General features: G+C 51.1%; 3 protein-coding genes across 10 annotated transcripts in view; all 3 read left to right on the plus strand.

The window, feature by feature from the left end:
• The first annotated feature begins 4,478 nt into the window (after positions 1 to 4,478).
• LOC127033297 (zinc finger protein 501-like) lies at positions 4,479 to 21,899 on the plus strand. Of its 5 annotated transcripts, none has more exons than XM_050921269.1 (4): positions 4,479 to 4,567; positions 5,117 to 5,243; positions 5,811 to 5,924; positions 20,473 to 21,899. In XM_050921269.1, exons 1-4 carry the CDS (start codon positions 4,544 to 4,546, stop codon positions 21,672 to 21,674), a joined length of 1,467 nt encoding a protein of 488 aa, XP_050777226.1. In that variant the 5' UTR covers positions 4,479 to 4,543; the 3' UTR covers positions 21,675 to 21,899. The 5 variants fall into 5 exon arrangements, with proteins under 5 accessions (XP_050777226.1, XP_050777224.1, XP_050777225.1 ...); XM_050921267.1 differs by lacking the exon at positions 5,811 to 5,924 and adding an exon at positions 20,039 to 20,152 and having other exon boundaries at positions 20,443 to 21,899; XM_050921268.1 differs by lacking the exon at positions 5,811 to 5,924 and adding an exon at positions 20,039 to 20,152.
• The window catches only part of LOC127033278 (zinc finger protein 345-like), a 64,126-nt gene continuing 51,371 nt past the window's right edge, over positions 12,327 to 25,081 (plus strand). For 2 of the 4 annotated variants that reach the window (XM_050921199.1, XM_050921200.1), the window contains exon 1: positions 12,327 to 12,569. The gene's annotated coding sequence lies outside the window, so the exon portion shown is untranslated. Of the gene's footprint in view, positions 12,570 to 24,576; positions 24,818 to 25,081 lie in introns of those variants that run through there. The other 2 variants (XM_050921203.1, XM_050921204.1) reach the window with 2 other exon arrangements.
• LOC127033269 (zinc finger protein 585B-like) overlaps positions 24,557 to 25,081 on the plus strand; it is a 139,462-nt gene continuing 138,937 nt past the window's right edge. The window contains exon 1 of the mRNA XM_050921141.1: positions 24,557 to 24,817. The gene's annotated coding sequence lies outside the window, so the exon portion shown is untranslated. The remainder of the gene's footprint in view (positions 24,818 to 25,081) is intronic.

Raw genomic sequence — 25,081 nt, forward strand, 5'->3', positions numbered from 1 at the left:
CTGCCACACAGTGGAAGGGAGGCCCTTGAGGTCAGGCAGGTCTCTGGGTAAAGGGAGTGGGAGTGAGGACTCAGATTCTTTCGCTAGCCAATTCCACCAGGGATGTGTACAAGCTAGGAAAGTTCCTCACAATAGTGGGATCCTTCCCCCACTTATGCATATTTATTGCATAGTCTCCTAAAGGTAATTAAGTATTTTAGGAAAAAGTGTCCGAGTGACTCTAGGGGAAGAGGTGGGGCAGGAGAGGTTCCAGAACTGCTGCTGCAGTGTCTAGGTTTTATATTACCAGGTTGGTCACCCAGGTAGCTAGCTGAGAGGCTGTGAAAAAGGTAAACAAACATACAAATATGACTTTTCACAGCAGCAGACTTACTAGCTAGCAATAAATAAATGTTGATATGGGTATGGGGACAGTGGGCCCCTTACTGAAATTTAGCCAGGGGTGGGGATTAGGTTGGCTCACTCCTAGTCCCAAAAGGAAAGGGAAGGGCCAATAAGAAATTAGGAACTGGAGACTGACAACGGGCAGGGGCCAATGCTCCAGGTCAGCCTGATTTGCAGGGCAGGCAGGCCCATGAAGAAGTCAGGAGCCTGAAGTCCCATCCTCTGTGTGAGCTGGAGCTGGCTGGGTCAGAGCAGGGCGGGAGCTGCTAAGGAGAGAGCAGAGCAGTGCTGGGAGCAGAGCAGCAGCCAGACCCAGACCCAGACCCAGACCCAGAGAGCTGAGCTGGAGGCAGAGCAGCTGCAGTGCTGAAGCAGAGGGGAGCTGCAGCTGGGGCAGCCGGGAGCTGGGTGCGGTGAGCAGCTGGGGCAAGCAAGGGGGATGTAGGAGAGGCCCCTGTGCAGGAAGATGCCTCCAGCCAAGAGGCCTTGCAGGCTGGACTGGGAGGGGGATCTTAACTCCGATGGGGGTGGGGGGACACTGGGAAGAAGGGTCCTGTCACCTAGAGCCTGAGGGCGAGGCCACCACCAAAGCACATGTCCAACTGCAGCATCCCTGCAGCACAGCCAGAGCCTGGGACACGTGAGGAACAGACTGTGAACTGCTCTGACATTCCAGAGATGCCTGTTTGTGGTTCATCCCACAGAGCGGAGTGACACGTTTTCCTTTCACCTTTCCCATTTAGTCCTGATTTTTTAAAATGAGTTTCTGTTTAATAAATCACATTTGTTCTGAACTAGATGCAATGGTCAGGGAAGAGGGAGAGCAGAGAAAGTACCCCAGACTGGGGACAGCCTAGCCCCTGTCCTGAGCGATCACAAGGTTTGGTGTTGAGCCCCTCAAGAAGCCTGGGCCTACCCTTGTCAGGGTTACAGGAGAGTGGAAGGGGAGTCCTCAAGGGTAGGCAGGCTGGCCGGCCTGTGGATATAAGGAGTGGGAGTGAGAACCCAGAGCCTTCTGCTATTCCATTCCAGGGGGGGGCAGTGTATTAACCAGGAAAGTTTCCCACTGTTCCTCTGCTGAGAATCATAGATTATTAGGGTTGGAAGGGACCTCAAGAGATCATCTAGTCCAACACCCTGCTTAAAGCAGGACCAGTCCCCAAATGGCCCCCTCAAAGATTGAACTCACAACCCTGGGCTTAGCAGGCCAATGTTCAAACCACTGACCTATCCCTCCCCTCCTTGCCTCAGTGTATATTTATTGGGTTTTTTTCCCTAAAGGTAATTATGTATTTTAGGAAAAACCATCAGCATGGCCAACCCAAGAGCTGCTGGTTACACTCTGAGGCCATCAAAAATTTGGTCATGAGACTCCCTGGGCTAGATGATCATGATGGGCCCTTCTGACCTTAAAGTCTAACAAAAGCCAGACACAAAGAGGCAAAGCGCCCTCCAGAGGATATCGCTAGGACCCAGGAGCAGCTGGGTGGGAGCGATATGGGGATCGCTCATTCGCGGCAGTAGGAAGGGAATCGCAGACGCTGCAGTGACCTTTGGACCCAGGCTCCTGGCGAGATCCCCGAGCCCCGGCGGCTGGTGCTGGGAGCCCGGAGCCCTGGCTGCAGCCGGGAGAGGGGAATCTCCAGCAGGGCCCTTCCCGCTGCTCCCCAGGAGCCTCTCCCAGGGCAGAGCCCCCAGCCCGGCCCGGCCCCTGCCCCGGGGGACCCCGCTCGGAGGGAAGGTGAGAGAGACCCGCCCCCCCCCCGGCACCCCCGGGCTGCAGGGGGAGGTTTGGCCCCGGGCTGCTCCCAGCGGAGTTGGCTGCGATTCCCGCCCGGGGCCCGGGAAAGCTGCCGCCAGCCCCGGTGCGTGCGGGGCGGGAGGAGCCGGCCCGGTTCGCGCTGGGGGTGGGACACACACACACGTGGCCAGGAGGGAGGGGTCTGGAGAGGGACCATGGGTGGGAGGCAAGGGGGGACTTATAGGTGGGAAGGGCTGTGTGAGGGGGCAGGAGGAGAGTGAAGGGGGATGCAGAGGGCAGAATGGGATGGGGCAGGGGGGCGCTGAAGGGAGGATGTGGCGGTGCAGGGCAATCGGAAGACTTATGGGGCGGATGGGAACAGGGCTACAATAGAGGGAAACTCTGAGTGGGGGGGTCACTGCGAGGGAAAGGGGGGATGTGAGAAGCGGAGGCTGGGGGGAGACTGAGAGCAAGAGCAGACTGAGAGGGGGAGATACAAGAGCAGCTCCCCCACCCCATAGGGCAGGAGAGGGTGAGGGGCTGCCCCACCCAGCAGCCAGAGGGGAATTCCTTTAGCACAAATAGCTTTGGAAGAGGAGGCTTCCACCTAAGGGCTCAAAAGCTACAAGACACGCACACACACACTGCTCCCAATTTATGATTTTCAGACACACTCGTGGTTTTGGGGGTCTGTGTCTCTGGAGTATTCAGGGCTGCCCAGGGCCCTGGTCTGATTTCTGGGCAGGATTCAGATCTCAGCCACACCGGTGTCAGACCGGAGTCACTGCTAGTTCTGGCAGGGGGTGAGTGTGGATGGGCCAATGGGATCAGCCTCTGCCTGTCCCTGGGGCTGCAGGGGCAGGACAGGGAGGCTCAGGCACTAGTTGCTGATAGTAGAGGGCTCCGGTTATTCCTAAGGGAGCAGAGGAGGCTGGTGCGTGTCTCTCTCTGCTCCTGATATTAGAGCCCTTGAGTTGAGCTGCCTGGGTCAGGTGCTGCTGCCTCCTCTGCCTGAGAGCCCAGAGTGTGAAATGGCTGCTCCCTAGCTGGGGCTGTGCCAGGGACAGACCTTCATTAAAGTCCTCCCCCCCCCCCGCCATGCCCAGCCTAGGTGAACATTTTCTCCAGTGGCTGGAATCACCCCCTGGGGCAGCCCTGGGCTCTGCTCACACCCAGGGCTGGCGCAAGGATGTTTCACGCCCTAGGCGAAACTTCCACCTTGCGCCCTCCCCCATCCTGGAGCCCTTGCCCTGAGGTCCCCCCCCATGGCAGCTCCCCACCCTCTCCTCCGCCCTGAGTCACCGCCCCAGTTCACCCCTGCTCTGCCTCCACCCCGAGCATGGTGTGGCTGCTTCACTTCTCCCGCCTCGCAGGCTTGCGGCACTAATCAGCTTAGGCTCTGCAAGCCTGGGATGCTCGGGGAGGAGGCGGGGCAGGGGTGAGTTGGGGCAGGGAGTTCCCCTGTGTGCCACCCCCAACCCTTACTTGCTGCAGGGGGCCCTCTCAGCGCTCCCCTTCCCAGCTCCCTGTGCCTAAATGCCAGCGGCGACTGGGGAGGCTGAAGATCCGGCCGCCGCAGTCGCTGCCGAAGAAAATCCCCCCCCAAATCCTAGCACCCTAGGCAACCGCCTAGGTCGCCTAATAGGTTGCACTGGCCCTGCCCACACCAGCCCTTGAGCTGCAGGGGACTGGAAGAGACCTGGGGGAAAGGGCTGAGGCCAGGCAAGTGACCTGCTGGTGAGTTTGTACCAGAGAGGGAGGAGCTCCCTATGGGTCTGTGGGTCCTGGAGCTCCTGCCCTCAGTGACACAGCCAGGCTCACACTGGAGAGCAAACGCTCATGGGACAGGGACAGTCCCCAGTTCTCCCAGGCAGAAGGGGAGGGAAGGAGACAGGAAGGGGAGGGGTGAGACCGAAAGGGGCAGCGGGAGCAAGAAGTGGGGAGGTAGGTCCTCAGCCCTGCCTGGATCCATTTCCTGCACCCCCTGGGCAGACTGACTCTCCTGGGAACAAGGGGAGGAGTTGACAGAGGAAAAACCAGATCCTGCCTCTGCCTAGCCCCCATGCTTCTGGGGGGACATGCTGCCCTCTGGGCCAATGTCAGGGAGAATCCCCCAAAGTGTTTCCTTTGATTCTGTTCCTTTCTAACCTTTGTCTTAGTGACTCTGTCCCTGGGAGGGTTTAAAAGTGTCTCAGGGGGTTCAGTGTTGGTGGGAGGGGCCGGGTCTGTGTTGTGATAAAGTGACTGAGGGTTTTCCCAGCATGGCAGAGTCCAGAGCATCTGTCTGGAGGGAGAAAGCCTCGGGAAATCTGGGTCTCAAGCCCCTTCTGCAACCTCCCCTCTCGCTCTGACAGGCTGAGGAATCACGTCCACGTGTTGCTCCAGATCCTCCCATCTTCCAGGGGACAGGGAAGGGAAATGGCTGTGATGGAGCCAGCTCAGGTAGGGGATTTTGAGGGAGCTGCAGGGGGTTTGTTGTGGAGAGTCAGGGACAGGAAGCACCAAGGGGGAGGCAGGGAGGGGACAGGGTGTGATAAACCTGCTGGGACACATTCAATTTGAAGCCTGATTTTCTGAACAGAACCATTCGCAGATGCTGGAAACATCCCCCCATTTCTGAACCAGGAAACAGCCCCCTGGGCAGGGCTGGGAAAACTGATCAGATTCCCAGTGCTGGAGCCTGAACTTACTGGGCAGAGGCTGCTGTGAAATACATAGGGAAGCTGTCAGAATTATTGTCCTTGTCCCCTGCTCAGAGCTCTGCTTCCTGCATCAGCCTGTGGCTGGCAGGCATGTGGGAAATGTGAAGATCCTGCCCTGCTCCGTGTGCTAGGGAGGACAAGGAGCTCTCACCTTCTCCCACCCCCTGAAATCTCCTGGCTGCTCTGAGCAGGGTGCGGGTGGGATTCTGCTTTTCTGGGCTTCCTCCACCATGAATAGCGGGATTGTGGCTGGGGCGGCAAACTCTGAGTGAGAGAACTGATGTTTCAGATGCTGGTGACCTTCGAGGAGGTGGCTGTGTATTTCACCCAGGAGCAGGGGGCTCTGCTGGACCCCACTCAGAGAGCCCTCTACAGGGACGTCATGCAGGAGAACTATGAGACGATGACCTCGCTGGGTAAGGGATTCCTGGCCCCTTGGTTATTAGAAGCTGTGGGGTCTGCATATCTGACTCTGGTCAGATTCTTCCCTGGTGAGTTAGTTTGGAGGGTGAGGGTCTCATAATCCACAGCTCCAGTGTGAGAGACCCTTTATCTCCACACCCCATTCTAGGGAAAAGGGGATACAGAAATCTAATGGACAGGCTCATTTATCCCCATCTCTCCAGCTTTCAAAGGGGCCAGAAGCAGGGTATTGTCCTGCCTCTATTATTTCTTTTTCACACACCGTTCACCTTGCTCCATCCGTGGGGAGGGCTCCAGGTTCTGCAGGCTTGGAAATAGGCAGGAGTTTAACACTCGAGCTGTGCGTGCGTCAGTGAGTCCCCAGAGCGCATCTACATTGAGACCTCCTAGTGAGGGAGTGACAACATCCCCATACCTTCCAGATGTCTGCTGCTCCCAAGAGGTCTGAGCTGCTACAATCCTATGTAGGGTCAGGTTAAACTCAGGGAATATTCCATGTGACAAATACTCTACCAAGACTCCGTGTGCCCTGAGCTTGCCTGATTTCACCTCCTGAGCAGGATTCCCCATTCCCAAACCTGACCTGATCGCCCAGCTGGAAAGAGAGGAAGAGCCGTGGGTCCCAGATCTCCAAGCCACCAAGGAAAGAGAGAGCCCAAGAAGCACCCGCACAGGTGAGGAATGAGGGAAACAGATAAACATCTGGCAAGTGAAGGAAAAAGCTGGGACTCCCAAAAACTTGCTGTGACCAAGAGCCCTCAGTTTTGCCCCATCTCACCTAGGTCAGGACTGCAGTCAGCAGGTGTCGTAACATCAAAGCAAAGATCAATCACGGTTTCTCAGCTATCCTGTTAGCTGTCGGGAATTTCCTCCCTGGCTTTCCTTCCCTGGGAGTGTTTGGGTGGGAGGTGGAGGCAGAATCCAATGTCTCCATCTCTGCAACAGTCACTGTGTTGTGTTTTCCCTCTTTGATATTCCCCTTTCTGTCCTTTCTCCCCGGCACAGGCAGTGACTCCTGTCTGGATTCTTTCTCTCCCAGCAGGTGATAGGACAGTGAGTGAGAACAAGGAGGAGAATCAGCAGCAGGAAGGTCCTGAGCAAGTGGAACTGCAGGAGAGGTTTTTGAGAAGAGCTGAAGGGAATTTTTCGCAGCGTTTGGAGCAGGGAAATGCCTGGGGAGATCGACACAGATCAGAGATGCAGCTGGGAAACTATCCCAGAAAGAAACTGAACAAATCAATTCAACGTGGCAGAGGATGCAAGGATCCGAAGGAAACCACAGTCCAGCAGACAAGTCACAATGAAGAGAAACCCTGCAAATGCCTTGACTGTGGGAAAAGATTCCGTTTCAGTGGAAACATTCTTACACATCAGAAAACCGAGACAGGAGAGAAGCCTTATAAATGCTTGGACTCTGGAAAAATCTTAATTCAGAAGTCACCATTTATTATACACCAGAGAGTGCACACAGGAGAGAGACCTTTTAAATGCTGTGAGTGTGGGAACAGTTTTAGTCAGAGTGCAACGCTTATTACACATCAGCGAACCCACACAGGAGAGAGACCTTATAAATTGAGTGTGGAAAAGGTTTTAGTCAGAGTGCAACTCTTATTGCACATGAGAGAACACACACTGGAGAGAGACCCTATGAATGCCATGAGTGTGGGAAAAGTTTTAGTCAGAGCTCAGCACTTTTAACTCATGAGAGAACCCATACAGGAGAGAGACCATATAAATGCCTTGAGTGTGGGAAAGGTTTTATCGCAAGTTCAGCCCTTACTAATCATAGGAGAATCCACACAGGAGAAGAACCCTATAAATGCCCTGAGTGTGGGACAAGTTTCAATTTGAAATCAACCCTTACTACACATCAGAAAACCCACACAGGAGAGAAACCGCATGAATGCTTGGACTGTGGGAAAGCTTTCCGTTTCAAATCAAACCTTAAAGCACATGAGAAAACCCACACAGGAGAGAAACCCCATAAATGCTTGGACTGTGGGAAAACTTTCTGTCTGCTCTCATACCTTATTAAACATGGGAGAATCCACACAGGAGAGAGACCTTATAAATGCCTTGAGTGTGCGGAAAGCTTCAGTAGGAGCTCAGCGCTTACCACTCATCAGAGAATACAGAAGAGTGAGAGACCCCAGAAATAGCTTGACTACAGGAAAAGGTTCAATTTTACTTCACACATCAGTGATCCACACAACAGAGACGCCTGGAATATGGGGGAGGGTTCATTTGGGGTCAGGCATCCTCAAATTTGCATAGGGAAGAAACCACTGAGGTGTTCTCAATGTAGAAAATGCTCCAAGTGGAGCTAACACCATACTGGACATCAGAGACTCCTCCGCACAGCAGGGAAATTCTCTCAGGGCCCTGACTGGGGCCGGCCTTGGTGACAAACCCATTTCTTCCTTCCCACACACAGCAGGGGCATTTGGCTCCCAAGGATCCAGCTGCCCATCGCTGGGGTGAGGATCCAGCAGCTGCCAAGCATCAGCTGATCAGAGCCCCACTGACTCTGCCTGGTCTAAGCAAACCCCAGGCAGAGGAGGAGAAGCCCCGGTCAGCCCCTCCTCCCTGCTGCAGCCCTGGCTGCTGAGCTGATGGGCCACAGGTGGGGGAAGGGAGAGAGAGAAACTCCTCCAGCTGCTCCCTCTGCCTGGCTGAAGTGCCCCCCTCTCCCTTCCCCACCCAGCCGGGAGATGAGGAGAAGGACACTTGGGCCAGGCCCACCTTCACTCTAGACTAGACCCCTGTCCCCACCCCCACATCTTCCACCAGCCCCTGGACTGGGCTCCCCCACTGACCTGGGGCTGTTCCCTGCAAGGCAAGTGTCCATGGGGGCTGGTAACTCCTCCTCTCCCCAAATCCCTCTGGGCTCTGAGGGATCAAAGGTTAAGTGACCAGGTCAATGGGCTGTGGTGAGGAAACTGGGGATTGAAAGGTTGGGGCTGGGGGAGCTGGGTGATGGGGATATCGAGTTTTTGGGGATCATGAGATAAGAGGCGAGGGAGAGCACAGGGGTAACGAGGTGCTGCCTCATCACTCTCCCCCTCTGCCCCTTCTCCCCCCCCCCTGCATTCAGACAGCACTATTAGCAGAGACTGATTCCCACAGGGCCTTTTGTTGGCAGTCTGGATTTCCCATCTCTGCTACAGCAGCATCAGCCCGTGAGAGGGAAGCAGTGTTTCCTAGTGGATAGAGCACTGGCCTGGGACTCAGGAGACCTGAGCTCTATTCCCAGTGCTGCCAGCAGCTTGCGGGGTGACCTGAGACAAATCTGTGCCTTCCAGAGAGGGAATAAATGGAGAGTGATAATATCAGCCTCCCAGCTTCTGTTTAGGGTGGGAGAAGTGGTTGAGATTAGCTAGGGTGTGTCTGTTGTTCCTCCACACCTTTTTCTAGTCTAGACTGACTCTGAGCAGTTTATTCCAGTCCCCCATTAGCAAAGTGATTGTTAGAGTCACTAAGTCACCCCTTTGAAGTGAGATTGTCTCATTCCCAGACATCCTCACATTGCTCCAGGTTCTGCTGAAAGGCATTTCATTTTTTCTGCTGTTTCTCCCTTACCCACCAGCATTCAATAGAGTCTAAAAGAACTGGAGCAGGGATAGCAAAATAATGTGGTGTTTTAACTTCTGTGTTATTGGAGGGGGATAGGTTGAGTCCAAGGGATTCTCTCCCACCCCCATCAACCTCACACATCTCTCATAGAGCAGCCTCTGCCCAAGCCGTGCAGAGTTTATCCTTTTCCCTTTCTACCCTTCCACCTTCATGTGTGTCATTTACCACAGTGTCCTTTCCCCACCATGCTTAGGAATCAGGCTTTGATTTCTTTGATCCTCATTCAGGCCCCTGAGGGCTGAAGAATAAAATGTCACATTTCTGAAGGGGAAATTCAAATGAACCCCAAAGCACAGTTTGAGCTTAAATCTGTAGCCCATAAGGTTGCTTTTCTAGCTTGCTGTATTGGCTGGAGTGCTTTCTTCATTGATTTGATTGATTATGTTGTTATCTTCAGGGGGTTTGGTTTATACCGGATCTCAATATATATTACTCAGAATAGTTGGTTGTAATGCAAAGGCGCCTACAGGCCTGTATCCTGGAAGAGGAAGCTTAGCTTGAGTCAGTTAGGATAAGTGATTGCAACCTTTGGCATAGGTAAGTGTCCTGTTGGCTACCCCTTTGTCTCTGGGGGAACTGAATAGAGAATTGAATGAATGTTCACCTTAAGTTTGGAACAGACGAGTAACCACCGGGTGCACTGCAGCGGAACATGGAAGTTAAGATTAATGTCAAAGGTAATGATTTCAAGGATGAGATAATCAATATTAACATGTATGAATATATGTCACAATATGTTAGCCCATAGAATAAGGGTACCCGAAGATTTCTCTGGGTGAGGAAATAAGATTTGGGCATGGTAGATTGGGCCCGGCTATGAATATACCTGCCATTAGGAGGACCCTATAAAAGGGCAAACACCCATGCAGAGGGGTCGCTCATTCGTCCCTCTTTATACCTTCTATTAAGCTATCAGCTCAGCCTGGCAACATAGCTGCTCCTCCAGTCCTGACTTCGACCTAGACCATCAAATCTGTCGGGCATGCCAGAGACAAGGCTGGTTCGCTGTCTCCTACTACTTGGTCTTCAGGGAAGCGTGTGAGCCTGGTAGCTTAAATAGTCTTTAGAGTAGGAATGTTACCACCAGGAACTTTAGAATTGTATTGCTTATTTGTGACTGTGCCTTGGAGCTTTGATTGCTTTTTCACTTGTTTTAATAAAGATCTTAAAACTCTAGGATTGTCCTCAGTATCAGTGCCTTTGCCACACACCCCAAGAGTCTGCTCCTGACATAGAACTGTCTGTGTTTAACCCCCTGAATTCGGACGTAAATTCTTCTAATCAGTTCACTGGCGAGACATAACAAACCAGCCCCCATAAATTCAGGTCTACAAATCCCAGCCTCCATCTATTGGTAAAGTGGCATCTGGCGCTTTTCCAGTCAAATCCAGATCATTTGTAGATAGGAAATTTTTGGTTAGGTTTGTCTTGTTTTCCTCTTTTACGACGATGATGCTTAAAACTTTCGTCAGTAACCCAGCCAAATAATGTGGCGGTGCTGAGGAAAGCAGGTTTGGCCTGTTCAGAAGGAAATGGGCAAATTTGTTCTCCAGATTTTGAAATTTAAGATTCTCTGGGGTTTCACTTCATGAATGGGAAAATGGTTTCTAGCCCACCCTGGACTGAGGGTTTTTCTCATTTTGGTTAAGGCTGTTCTGTTATGTATTTTGATATTAAATTATTCTGACAGGATGGAGTTCAGATTTATTGGGGACTTCAAAAGACAAATCACTTTCCAAAATAGTCCTTTCTGATTTTCTTTTCACGTTTCCCTAGCCTTTATCATGAGATTTTTCTTTGTTTTAGAACAAGGAAAATGACCAGTATCTGTCAGCAAAAACAATGAGGGCGAGTGCTGGATACGCACTCCAAGAGTCAGAGACTGAGGGTATGTCTACACTGGCAAGTTTGTGTGCAGTAAACCAGCTTCTTGCACTCCAGCTGCAGAGGTGTACACACTGCCAAGCCGCTTTGTGCGCAGAAACTGCGCAGTTGCAGTGCAGTGAACAATCCACCCCAACGAGAGACTTTCTGTGCCAGGGCTATAGCGCTGTGGTGCCAGTGTAGACACTAATGATTACAATGTTGTGATTGGCCTCCGGGAGGTGTCCCGCGATGCCTGTTCTCACCTCTCTGGTCATTGGTTTGAACTCTACTGCTCTGCCCTCAGGTGTCAGCCCTACCCTTTAAATTCCTTGGGAATTTTGAAAGTCCCCTTCCTGTTTGTTTGGTGATGCGTGCATTGGTCTCAGCGCATCCGTCCAGGTGAGCATGGCTGCTGCCCGCACCAGGCGCTCCCTTGCTTGGAACAATGCCGAGCTGCTGGACCTCATCAGCATGTGGGAAGAGGAGACTGTCCAGTCTCTGTTATACTCCAGCTGTAGGAATTATGATACCTATGGACAGATATCACGCTTCATGACGGAAAGGGGCCATGACGGGGGCGCAGTGCAGTGCAGGGTCAAAGTGAAGGAGCTGCGGAACACCTACCACTAGGTGCGGGAGACAAACTGCCGCTCTGGTGCACCGTGCTGCATCCACGAGCTGCTGGTTTTACAAAGAGCTGGACACGATACTCGGCGGCGACCCAACCTCCACTGCAGAGACCACCGTGGATATTTTGGCAGCTCAGGGGATAGTCAAGAGTGGACTGAGCCAGGAGAAAATCACGGACGGGGATGTGGTGCAGGAGGGGGACCCAGAAGCAGAGGACGACTTGGTGTTCACAGTTGCATGAAGCCAAGAACGCTTCTCTATTCCGGAGGAGGCTAGCTAGTCACAGCAGTCAGGTCAGAGTTTGGCGAAGCAGACACAGGACAGGTGGCCCCTGATAAGTGGTTTTGATTTTGGGAGTGGCTGAAGGGAGTTGTTGGGGAAAGGAGGGTTGCAGAAGGCCCACTTGTCTCTTTGTGCTGAGCTTGCAGGAGGGATTTGCAGCAGGCTGCCTTGTGTCTATGTGATGCGTGTACCCCTGGTTGAGAACCATTGCTATAAGCAAACAGGACTTCAATTGTATTCGTTTATAATGCTTCATCTACATGTGAACTGTGGGAGAGAGGTGACTAGATATCCCTTGGTCTAGCAAAACCTGTTTCTCAACCCTGCCTAGATTCAGAATTTAAAACAGTTTCTGGTATAGAAATGTAGTTCGTTAAAGATGATCTGCCCACGCTTCTTGCAGTGATCCTGAGCACCAGTGTGACACGAGCCTTTAGTAGAGACTGCCCGTGAGCCGTGGCGGATGAACACTATGGACGCAGAGCCTGAGGAGCAGTGCGTTTGTCAGGCCTGATCAGCGCTGCCCTCACAGAACAATGCACCTTTTCCCTTCCACACTGAAGGGTCCTTAGTGTCATAGGAGGCAGGGGCTGGGGCAGGGGCTGCACTGAGCCGAGTTGATCGCTAGGACCCAGGAGCAGCCGGGAGGCGGCTGTGGGGCAGCGAGCGCTGGGCTCCGGCCCGGCAGCAGGAAGTGACTCGCAGCCGCTGCGGTGACTCTGGCTCCCAGGCTCCTGGCGAGATCCCCGAGCCCCGGCGGCTGGTGCTGGGAGCCCGGAGCCCTGGCTGCAGCCGGGAGAGGGGAATCTCCAGCAGGGCCCTTCCCGCTGCTCCCCAGGAGCCTCTCCCAGGGCAGAGCCCCCAGCCCGGCCCGGCCCCTGCCCCGGGGGGCCCCGCTCGGAGGGAAGGTGAGAGAGACCCGCTCCCCCGGCACCCCCGGGCTGCAGGGGGAGGTTTGGCCCCAGGCTGCTCCCAGCGGAGCTGGCTGCGATTCCCGCCCGGGGCCCGGGAAAGCTGCCGCCAGCCCCGGTGCGTGCGGGGCGGGGGGTGCAGATAAGAGGGCATTGAGAGGGAATAGGGAGGCGCAGGATGGAGGCGGGGGGCGATGCAGGGCAATCGGGAGGCTTATGGGGCGGATGGGAACAGGGCTGCAATAGAAGAAAACTCAGTGGTGGGGGGCACTGCAGAGCAGACTGGCTGGGGAAGGGAGGGGTTGGAGAGAAGGAGAGGGGGAGATATAAGAGCAGCTTCCCCACCCCATAGGGCAGGAGAGGGTGAGGGGCTGCCCCACTCTGCAGCCAGAGGGGAATTATTTTACCGCAACTAGGCAATGATGCTTTGGGGGTTGGTGGAGGCTTCTGCCCAAGGGCTCAGAAGCACCAAGGCAAATATCCAGCCCCCTCCCCCTGCACACCCTGCTCTCAATGTATTATTGAGTGTTGGGGGCTGCCCAGGACCCTGGTGTGATTTCTGGACAGGATTCAGATCTCAGCCACACCGGAGTCACTACTGGCTCTGGCAGGGGGTAAGTGCGGATGGGCCAGTGGGATCAGCCTCTGCCTGTCTGTCTCTGCCCCGGGTCTGTGTTGTTATAAAGTGACTAAGAGTTTTCCTAGCATGGCAGAGTCCAGAGCGTCTGTCTGCAGGGAGGGAGCCTGGGGGAAACTGGGGTGTGATGTGGACTCAAGTCCGTTCTGTAACCTGCCCCTATCGCCCTGACAGGCTGAGGAATCAGGTCCACGCTTTGCTCCAGATCTGCCCATCATCCAGGGGACAGGGAAGAGAAATGGCTGTGATGGAGCCAGCTCAGGTAGGAGATTTCCAGGGAGCTGCAGGGGGGGTTGTTGTCAGGGCCGACTCGAGCTTTTTTGCAGCTCCAACCGGTGAAGAAAAAAAAAGGAAAACCCGATTGAGCAGCCGCCGAAGAGGAAAGGGGAGTGAAGGACCCGCCGCTGAAGTGCCCCTGAAGACGAAGCAAGGCACTGAAGGACCCGCCGCCAAAGTGCTGCCACAGCAGACCCGGACGTGCCACCCCAAAAATGGACAGAGTGCCGCCCCTTTCTGTTGGCCGCCCCAGGCACCTGCTTCCTTCGCTGGTGCCTGGATCCGGCTCTGGTTGTTGTGGCGGGGGAGGAGCTAGAAACACACAGGGGAGGTGGAGTGGGGACACAAGGTGTTATAAACCTCCTGGGACACATTCAACTTGGAACCTGATGTTCTGAACAGGCCCCTTGACGAGGAGGCAGTAGGGGTGAACATTCCCCCATTTCTGAACCAGGAAACACCCTCCTGGGCAGGGCTGGGAAAACTGACCAGACTCCCAATGCTGGAGCCTGATCCCACTGGCCAGAGGCTGCTGTGAAATACACAGGGAAGCTGTCGGGATTCCTGTCCCCATCGCCAGCTCAGAGCTCTGGTTCCCGTATCAGCCTGTGGCTGGCAGGAGTGTGGGAAATGAGAAGACCCTGCCCTGTTCCGTGTGCTGGGGAGACAAGGAGCTCTCACCTTCTCCCCACCCGCTGGAGCTTCCTGGCTGCTCTGAGCAGGGTGGGAGTGGGATTCTGCTACTCTGGCTTTCCCAGAGCTTCCATTTTATTGACCTTTCTCCCCAACGAATTGTGGCTGGGGCAGCAGGTGCTGAGTGAGGGACTCTTGTTGTTTCAGATGCCGGTGACCTTCGAGGAAGTGGCTGTGTATTTCACCCAAGCACAGGGGGCTCTGCTGGACCCCACTCAGAGAGCCCTCTACAGGGATGTCATGCAAGAGAACTACAAGACAGTGACCTCGCTGGGTAAGGGATTCCTGTCCCCTCAGTTATTAGAAACCGTGGGGTCTGCACGTCTGACTCTGGTCAGTTCTTCCCTGGTTAGTTGGATTGGGGGAGGAGGGTCACATAGTCCCCAGCTCCAGTGTGAGAGACTTTCATCTTCATATCCCCTCTAGTGGGATAGGGGAGTCAGAAACCTAAGAACATAACAGTTGCCTCAGTGTTCCCTCTCATTCCACTCAGAAGTGGGAAAAATTAATTTTGTTATGTGCACCAATATGGAGGTGATGTGTGACACATCTTGTGGCGGGAGTAGGGCCAAGGGGTTCAGAGTGTGGGAGGGGGCTCAGACCTGGGGCAGAGGGTGCAAAGCTATGAGGGCTCTGGCTGGGGGTGGAGGCCCTGGGGTTGGGCTAGGGATGAGGGGCTTAGGGCTAGGACAGAGGGTTGGGATGCAAGGGGGTGAGGACTCCGGCTGAGTTGCGGGCTCCAGGGTGGGACCAGGAATTATGGAGTCACCCGCACCTGTTTTCCATTCCCAACTGCCGTTAGCCAGATGTTCACCATCACTCCAGGCATGAGGTTGAGTTCCTGACCATCTTGGCTAATAGCCCTAGCTGGACCTATTCTCCGTGAAGTTTTCTAGTTCTTTTTTGATGCAGCCAATGAAGTTGGTATTCACCCACGAAAGCTCATGCTCCAATACGTCTGTTAGTCTATAAGGTGCCACAGGACTCTTTGCTGCTTTTTTGAACCCAGTTATACTTTTTTGGCCATCACAACATCCATCAACAATGAGTTCCACAGGCTAACTCTGCATTGTGTGAAAAAATACTTCCTCTTGTGTGTATTAATCTGGTACAGAGGCTGAAGTGACAATCAGTAGCTCTGCTATTTCATGTTTTAGTTCCTTCAGAACTCTTGGGCGAATACCACCTGAACCTGGTTCCTTATTACTGTTTAATTTATCAGTTTGGTCTAAAACATCTTCTGGGATAAATATGGACTTCAAAGATGTCCCCCAAAAGAATAACTCTGATATGAGTGTCTCCCTACACCTTCTGCAGTGAAGACCAATGCAAAAAATTCATTTATCTTCCCGACAGTGGCTTTGTTTTCATAGAGTCTTTGTCATCTAGTGGCCCCACTGCCTGTTCAGTAGGCTTCCTCTTTCACATATCCTTAAAAAGAAAATTACTGTTAATTTTTGCATCTTTAGCAAGTTGTTTCTCTAATTCTTTCTTGGCCTTGTACTTTTAGAATTAACTTGCCTGAGTTTGCGCTCCTTTCTATTATCCCTACCAGGATTCCCAAATTTGGAAATATGTTTTTTGCCTCTAATGGCCTCTGTTTCTCTGCTGTTTAGCCATGGTGGCATTTTTTTTTGGTCCTCCTAGTGCGTTTTTAAGTAGTCTCCATGTTGCTTGCAGGCATTTTACCCTGGGGAGTGCGCTTTTTAATTTCTGTCTGTCTAGCATCTTCATTCTTGTGTAGTTTCCCTTGTTAAAGGTAAATATGGGTCCACATTATTGTTGACACTCTCAAAGAATTCTAATAGATTGGTGAGGCGTGATTTCTCTTTACAAAAGCTGTGTTGTCTCTTCCCCAACATACTGTGTTCATCTATGTGTCTGTTAATTCTTTCCTTTACCATAGTTTCAACCAATTTGCCCTGTACTGAAGTTAGACTTTTTGGTGTTTTCCCTCCTATAAGGATATTCAATTTAATTACATTACAGGTCACTTTTACTGAACGGTTCAGCTATAGTTACCACTTGGACCAGATCCTGTCCTCCACTTCGGACTAAATCAAGAATTGCCTCTCCCCTGGCGGGCTTGAGGACTAGCTGCTCCAAGAAGCAATAATTTATGGCAGTGGTTCTCAAACATTTTTTCCGTGGACCATTTGAAAATTGCTGAAGGTCTCGGTGGACCATGTAATGATCTTTCCAAATGTTGATTGTACCATTAGCTATGGTAAAGCACTTTGAATAAAAGCACTATATAAAAAAACCCTTATTAATAATTAACTCTCTCTCTTACATGCATATTATCTGCACACAGCTCAGCTTTAAGATACTAAACAAATCTGTGAGTCAACTAGAAATAGTCATGCTCTTATTGCAAATATTACTGCAATATTTTCTGATACTGGAAAGGAGAGTAAAAGGCATTCGCTCAGGCTTGTGCAATTTCTCTGAAATGTCCACTCTAAATTTGATTAATACTTCACCCACATAGAACATTAAAAATAAGTAACAACATGACACAAAGAGCAAAAAAAAATCACAAACAAAGCAGTGACAACACTGAAAATACGAAGTGAAGTAAAATATCAAGTGGTTGGTGATGAGTATTTTAAATGACTGTTTAGGAGCCACGCTGTGCAAATACAACAGAGCCCTGTAGAAACAGGCAATGTTCTCCTGGTTGCACATGGTGTGCGTCACCAACTCAAAAACTCACAGTGGACTCATTGAGTTTTTATAGGCCCTAGAGCATGTTAACACATGGCTTGGAGTTTGCAGGCAGATATCTGCTTCAAAGAGCTTGCAAATAAGGTCTTGATCCTACAAAACACCTAGCAGCACCCCCACCAAACCTACTGCTGCTTAACTCCCATTGACTCGGTCAATGGGAGTTCTCTTAGGCTTAGAGCAGTGGTTCCCAAACTTTAACAATACATTAACCCCTTTCACTAAAATGTCAAGTCTCATGAACCCCTCCTAAAAATGAATATTTCCAGGGATTTTCTCCCTTACCTGAGTATAAATTATAAAAGCAGTGATCTTGGAAATATAAAATTTGGTTTTACGACATGCTCATTGCACACTATTTATTATTAATTATTATTTATCATTACGGTATTTTTATTACATTATGAAAATGGCAACACTCTTCCAAGATCTCACTTTTGTCGCTTGTATCACTTTGAATAAGCCTGTTATAAGACAAGGCTCCTATGTTTGATGAAAGAGTTTCAGATGTGAAACAGCATGAAGGTATTTAAGAATCCAACTCAAAGAGATGTGAAACAGCATTCAGGTCTTGAGCAGTCCAGGCAAACAACGCATGGTACAGCAAAGCTTGAACTTGTTCTTCATAATAATTTTAAAACAATACTAGCTGCCTATTTAATTTTAAAACAGTTTAAAAAAATAATTCTACTTCCCTTTCCATTTCTTATAAGGAGTCTTGAAGTTTAAATCTCAGTGTGATGGATGTGCTTGCTTTGATCTGCATAGCTCTTGGAAGTCCTCAGGGTTTCGGGCTGCTGGCTCTGTGCTGCCCGGGGTCCCTAGGGACAGCTCTGTCTGCCATTAAGGAATTTTTCCCTGAGAATCCCCTGTAACATTTCACAATCCCCCAGGGGTTCACGAACCCCAGTTTAGGAACCACTAGCTTAGAGAGAACTGTCCGCGAACCACCTGAATGAAGCTCACAATTTGACAACCTCTGATTTATGGTGTCTAGAAATTTCCTCTCTGAATCGCCCTGAGGTGACATTTATCCTGTCAATAGAAGGATGGATGAACTCACCCTTTATTTTTACATTTTCTACTGCTGTAGCCTCTCTGACCTCCCTTAGCATATCACAGTCACGGTCACTATCTTGGTCAGGTGGTCAATAGCATATTCCTACTGCTATGCTCCTATTATTCAAGCATGCAATTTCTATGGATCATTTACAGTTGGATTCATTTTAGATATTCACCCTGTTTGACTCTGGTTATTTTAATTTATCATGTAATAGCACCACTGCCCCACCAGTGTGACCTACTCTATTGTTCCTATATATTTTGTACCCTTGTGTTACTGTGTCCCATTGATTATCCTCATTCCACCGCTTTTCTGGAACACCTGTTATATCAATAACCTCATTTAACCTGGGCACTGTAGTTCAGCCATACTAGTATTTGTAGACTTCAAACATTTGTATGTAAGCATACTTATATATTTGTGTGTAAGCATTTGTACGTTTTCTCAATATGCTTGCCTTCATGTGTTATGTTTCAATAGAACATTTTTGTGCATAACTGTTCCTGTCTCGCTCCGATCGGTACTTTACCAATTCCTTCCCTAGCCTCAGTACTAGGATATAGAGTCACCCTGTCAGGGTTCCCTCCCTACTCTGAACTTTAGGGTGCAGATGTGGGGACCCGCATGAAGACCCCCTAAGCTTATTTCTACCAGCTTAGGTTAAAAACTCTCCTATTCCTTGGATTAAGTAATACTGCCACCACCAAGTGATTTAAACAGACATTTAGGGAGGGCCACTTGGAGCCCTACCTTCCCCAAATATCCCCCCAAGCCCTGACATCCTTTTTCCTGGGCAGGCTTGAGAATAATCCCCCAAGCCCCTACACCCCCTTTCCTGGGGCGGCTTGAGAAAAATATCCTCACAAATTGGTACAGGTGAACACAGACCCAAAGCCTTGGATCTTAAAACAATGAAAAATCAATCAAGTTCTTAAAAGAATTTTAATTAATTAAAAGGTAAAAGAATCACCTCTGTAAAATCGGGATGGTAAATAGTTTACAGAATAACAAAAGACTCAAGAATATAGAGGATCTTCCCTCTAGGCAAAACCTTAAAGTTACAAATCCAGGCATAAGCCTCCCTGTATACAAAACCTCCTTCTAGACCAGGAAAATCACCAGCCAAAATAAAAGTAATTCCCTTATTATTACTTACTAATTCTAATGGAGTCGGATTGCTTGCCTTCTTGATCTGTCTGTGGCAAGCACACAGAACAGACAGACAAAGAACAGATAAAACAAAGACTTTTCCCCCTCCCCAGATTTGAAAGTGTCTTGTCCCCTTATTGGTCTTTTTGGTCAGGTGCCAGCCGGGTTACCTGAGCTGCTTAACTCTCTACAGGTAAAAGGATTTTGTGCCTCTGGCCAGGAGGGATTTTATAGTACTGTATACAGAAAGATGGTTAGCCTTCTCTTTATATTTTTGACACACCTCTTTAATAAATTCATCCTTAAGAGATGCTTCTGCCTGAACTGTTTCCTCCCCCGCACTTGTCCGCTTTTCCCCAGCCCTTAGTTTGAAAAACTCTCTACCACCATTTTAATTTGATATGCCAGCAGTCTGGTTTCATTTTGGTTTAGTGGGAACCCGTCCATTTTATAGAGTCTCTTCCTTCCCCGGTTCATAATAAAGCTAAATCCCTCCTTCCTACGCCATCATCTGTTGAGATCCTGCAATTCTGCCTGTCTTCCTGGCCTTGCGCATGGAACCAGAAGGATTTCAGAGAATGAATTCTAATCTCTTACCTATCAGACTACCTTTGGCCTCTATGAACCCTATCCTAACATTCCTTAGTGTCACTGATACCTACATGTACCATGACCAGCACTGCTTGTACGTCTCTCTAGATGTGTTGTCCCCCAGAGCACACAGATCCTGGGACATCTCCCCACATGTCTGCCTCTCCCAAGGGAGCTCAGTGACCCTGTCCCCCATCTGTTTGCACTCCACATCCCCACCCCTTCCAGCACAGCTCAGGGTCAGGTTAAACTCAGGGAATGCCTTTTGTGACAGATGCTTTATCAATGCTACATGCACCCTGATCTGGTCTGATTTCACCCTCTGTGCAGGATTCCCCATTCCCAAACCTGAGCTGATCGCCCGGCTGGAACGAGAGGAAGAGCCGTGGGTCCCAGATCTCCAGGCCACGAAGGAAAGAGAGAGCCCGAGAGGCACCTGCACAGGTGAGGGGTAGGGAAACTGAGACAGAAACATCCGGCGAGTGAAGGAAAAACTGGGACTCCCAAAATGTGCAGTGAATGAGAGCCCTCAGTTCTGGTGTCATATCATCCCAGCAAATGTCAGTCACGGCTTCCCACTTATCCTGTTAGCTGTCGGGAATTTCCTCCCTGACTTTATTTACCTGGGAGTGTTTGGGTGGGATGTGGAGGCAGAATCCAACATCTCCCAACAGTCACTGTGTTGTGTTTTCCCTCTTCGCTATTCCCCTTTCTGTCCTTTCTCCCCTGCACAGGCAGTGACTCCTGGGTTCTCTCTCTTCCAGCAGGTGATAGGACAGTGAGTGAGAACAAGGAGGAGAATCAGCAGCAGGAAGGTCCTGGGAAAGTGGAACCGCAGGAGACGTGTTTGAGAAGAGCTGAAGGGAATTTTTCCCAGGACTTGGAACAGGGAAAAGTCTGGGGAGATCGACACAGATCAGAGATGCAGGGGGGAAATTATCCCAGGAGGAAACTGGATGAATCCATTCAATATGAGGCAACATGCAAAGATCCCAAGGAAACCACAGCCCAGCAGACATATCACAGGGAAGAGAAATCCTATAAATGCCTAGAGAGTAGGAAGAGATTCAATATGAGTAGAAACCTTGTTACACTTCAGAGAAACCACTCAGGCGAGAAACCGTATAAATGCTTGAACTGTGGGAAAACCTTCAGTAAGAGCTCAGGCCTTGTTAAACATGGCAGAATGCACGTGGTGGAGCGACCTTATAAATGCCTGGACTGTGGGAAAACCTTCATTCAGAGCTCAGATCTTCTTATACACCAGAGGCTGCACACAGGAGAGAGACCTTATAACTGCCTCGAGTGTGGGAAAAGATTCAACGTGAGATCAAACCTTATTAAACATCAGCAAAAACACACAGGAGGGAAACCCCATATTTGCTTGGATTGCGGGAAGTGTTTCAGTCTGAGCTCCTACCTTATTACGCATCAGAGACTGCACACGGGAGAGAGACCTTATAAATGTCTTGAGTGTGGGAAAAGCTTCAGTAACAGTGCACACCTTATTAAACATCGCCGAATTCACACTGGAGAGAGACCATATAAATGTCTTGAGTGCAGGAAAAGTTTCAATCAGAGCTCACACCTTACTGTACATCAGAGAACGCACACAGGACAAAAACCCCATACATGTTTGGACTGTGGGAAAAGTTTTAGTCAGAGATCGGTCCTTCTTAGACATCAGAGAATCCATACAGGAGAAAAACCTTACACATGTTTGGACTGTGGGAAAAGTTTTAGTCAGAGATCATCCCTTCTTACGCATCAGAGAATCCATACGGGAGAGAAACCCCATACGTGTTTAAACTGTGGGAAAAGTTTCATTCAGAAATCACACCTTACTACACATCAGACAATCCACGTGGGAGAGAAAACCCATAAATGTTTGGACTGTGGGAAAAGCTTCAGTAACAGTTCCTACCTCACTAAACACCGGAGAATCCACAAGAGTGGGATACCCTAGAAATACACCAGTGGTGGAAAAAGATTCAGTGGGAACTCACGCATCAGAGAATTCCCACAAGAAGGAGAGATTTTTGACTTTTAAAAAGACCTTTAATAAAATTGGTACACGAAACACACTGAAAACAGGAAAAATAAATGATGGATTTGAACCCATAGAAGAGTTGATAGTCACTGAGCAGACAGTGGATGCAGTTCCAGGATTCCTAGCTAATGGCTCGTTAGGAGCACAATTAAAATTGCCCCCTGCCAACATGAAAATCTCACTTCTCCAACCATGTGCTAAAAGAGCACCCAAGCTCTGAAAAATCCCCCACATCTAGTCTTTCCCTACAGTAGCAGCAGACTGTCTGTGATCCCAGTGCAGCAGGGTCCGCCTCCCAGCAGCTCACTGGGCATCTGGTAGGGTGTGCCTGATTGATTGCACTTCCTGATTGGTGAAGGGGTGGAGCTAGCTACTACATGACCCAGCAGCAGCCGAGTTTGCTAGAGGCTCAATGTCCCATGTCTGTAGCTGGATTTGGTCCTGCTTCTTGCTTTCTGCTTCTACTTTTCCACACTCTGCTCCTGTGCTCAGTTGCCTGCTTCAGTTAGAATCATAGAATATCAGGGTTGGAAGGGACCTCAGGAGGTCATCCAGTCCAAACCCCTGCTCAAAGCAGGTCCAATCCCAACTAAATCGTCCCAGCCAGGGCTTTGTCAAGCCTGACCTTAAAAACCTCTATGCAAGGAGATTCCACCACCTCCCTAGGTAACCTATTCCAGTGCTTCACTGCCCTCCTAGTGAAATAGTGTTTCCTAATATCCAACCTAGACCTCCCCCACTGCAACTTGAGACCATTGCTCCTTGTTCTGTCATGTGCCACCACTGAGAACAGCCAAGCTCCATCCTCTTTGGACCCCCCCTTCTGGTACTTGAAGGTGTTATGTTGCGCACATATGAATATGAATGTGACATAACTGGAATAGGCTTTATGCAAAATGTGTTATGTGACGTACCATTGGAAAGGTTATAATCTGCTGAATGTGTTCATCCTCTTTGCATGCATCTATCATTCCTATATCTGAAGTTAGAAATATGAAGTAGAAATCTAAGGTCCTATTGTAGTTATGTTAAGTGAGGGCCATTAATGGTACTTAAAAGTCATCAAGTTTCTGAAGCAAGAAGCAATGGGCTGTAAATGGATTTGTTTCCCTGTAAGTCTCTGGGACGCCTGTGAGGAGGAAGGGCGATGTGAAGACGTGTCTGTGTCACCTGATGCTAGAATCCATCTAGAATTTGATATTTTTCCACAAGGCTGGGGGGGGATGTTTAAACAAAGACGCAAAAAATTCCTGCCTTCGGCCAAATCTATATAAGAGTGTGAAGCAAGACAGAGAGAGGGTCGTGAGGACCACCCAAGATGTCTGCTGGAACTAAGAGAGACTGAACAGGGGCAAGGATTGGGCCTGGACTAGAAATGAGTCTAATCTATGAGAACAGCGTATTGGAACATCTTTGATGGTGAGATATTACATGTAACCAGTTTCTTAGTGTATTAAGCTTAGCCTGCCGTGTTTGTTTCAATTTGCTTAGTAACCTGCATTGTTCTGTCTGTTATCTCTTTTGACCACTTAAATCAGAGGTGGGCAAACTACGGCCCACGGGCCACATCCGGCCTGTCGGACTGTCCTGCCCTGCTCCTGAGCTCCTGGCCGGGGAGGCCCCTCCCCTGCTGTTCCCCCTCCCCCACAGCCTCAGCTCAGTGCATTGCCAGCGCTCTAGCCCGCTGCTCCTGCCAGGCAGTGCGGCAGCGTGGTTGGCTCTGGCATGGTAAGGGGGTGGGGAGCGGGGGATTCCAGGGGGCAGTCAGGGGACAGGGAGCAGGGGTCGGTTGGGTGGGGTAGAGGTTCTAGGGCGGTGGTCAGGGAACGGAACAGGGGGACTGGATAGGCATGGGAGTCCAGGGGATGGGGGTGTGGATAGGGGTCAGCGCAGTCAGGGGACAGGGAGCAGAGGGGTTGGATGGGTTGGGGGTTCTGCGGGAAGGGCAGTCAGAAGACAGGGAGCAGGGGGTGGTTGGATAGGCCTGGGAGTCCCAGGGGGCCTGTCGGGGTGGGGGTGTGGATAGGGGTTGAGGCAGTCAGGGAACAGGGAGCTGGGGGAGGTTGGATGGGGTGGAGGTTCGGCGGGGTCGCGATGGGGAAGGGTGTTTTGATCGGTGTGGGAGTCCCAGGGGACCTGTCAGGGGGCATGGGTGTGGATAGGGGTCGGAGCAGTTAGGGGACAGGGAAAAGGGGATGTTGGATAGGGGGGTGAGGTCCTGGGGGAACAGTTAGGGGAGGGGCGGTCAGGGGACAAGGAGCAAGGGGGATTGGGTCGCGGATTCTGAGGGAGGCAATCAGGGGGCAGGAAGTGGGAGGGGTGGATAGGGGACTGGGATCCCATTTGTGGAGGCACAGCCTTCCCTACCTGCCCTCCATATAGTTTGCAACCCTGATGTGGCCCTCAGGCCAAAAAGTTTGCCCGCCCCGACTTAAATCCTACCTTTTATACTTAATAAAATCACTTTTGTTTATTAATAAACCCAATGTAAGTAATTGTTACCTGGGGAGTAAACAATCTGCGCATGTCTCTCTTCACTTGGAGAACGAGGGTGAATAATGTGAACTTACACTCTATAAAACTTTATACAGTGTAAGATGGATTTACCTGGGGTTCAGGTCCCATTGGGGTTGTGCACTGGGACATAAGGTAATGCCTCCCTCCTTTCTGTCCCCATTGACCCTGTGGCTTCTAGGCAGGGCACCTACACAGGGCTGGAAGAAGCGGCCCTGCATGGGGGAGGTGGAGCCTCGGGGATGCAACGCGCCGAGTGGATCGCTAGGACCCAGGAGCCGGGAGGCGGCTGTGGGGCAGCGAGCGCTGGGCTCCGGCCCGGCAGCAGGAAGTGACTCGCAGCCGCTGCGGTGACTCTGGCTCCCAGGCTCCTGGCGAGATCCCCGAGCCCCGGCGGCTGGTGCTGGGAGCCCGGAGCCCTGGCTGCAGCCGGGAGAGGGGAATCTCCAGCAGGGCCCTTCCCGCTGCTCCCCAGGAGCCTCTCCCAGGGCAGAGCCCCCAGCCCGGCCCGGCCCCTGCCCCGGGGGGCCCCGCTCGGAGGGAAGGTGAGAGAGACCCGCCCCACCCCCGGCACCCCCGGGCTGCAGGGGGAGGTTTGGCCCCAGGCTGCTCCCAGCGGAGCTGGCTGCGATTCCCGCCCGGGGCCCGGCACTGCGAGAGCCGTTTTCTGCAGCAGGAATTTTTCTGACCCCTGTTAAAAGCCATTCCCAGAATCTTTAAGGCAAGTAAGGGCAGGGTGAAGGGCAGTGGCTTCAGCAGATGTTACTGAGCATGCTCAGTGCACGCTAGGTAGCAAACCCCTACAGGGA

This window comes from Gopherus flavomarginatus, chromosome 12 (genome assembly GCF_025201925.1).
Source record: "Gopherus flavomarginatus isolate rGopFla2 chromosome 12, rGopFla2.mat.asm, whole genome shotgun sequence".
In the NCBI taxonomy this organism is placed as follows: Eukaryota; Metazoa; Chordata; order Testudines; family Testudinidae; genus Gopherus; species Gopherus flavomarginatus.

Excerpts from the sequence above, each read along its gene's own strand:
- LOC127033297 (XM_050921267.1), top strand. The coding sequence starts at position 4,544 with ATGGCTGTGATGGAGCCAGCTCAG. Across the intron at positions 5,244-20,038 it reads TGAGACGATGACCTCGCTGG|GATTCCCCATTCCCAAACCT; the intron begins GTAAGGGATTCC and ends CCCTCTGTGCAG. Across the intron at positions 20,153-20,442 it reads CCCGAGAGGCACCTGCACAG|GCAGTGACTCCTGGGTTCTC; the intron begins GTGAGGGGTAGG and ends TCCCCTGCACAG.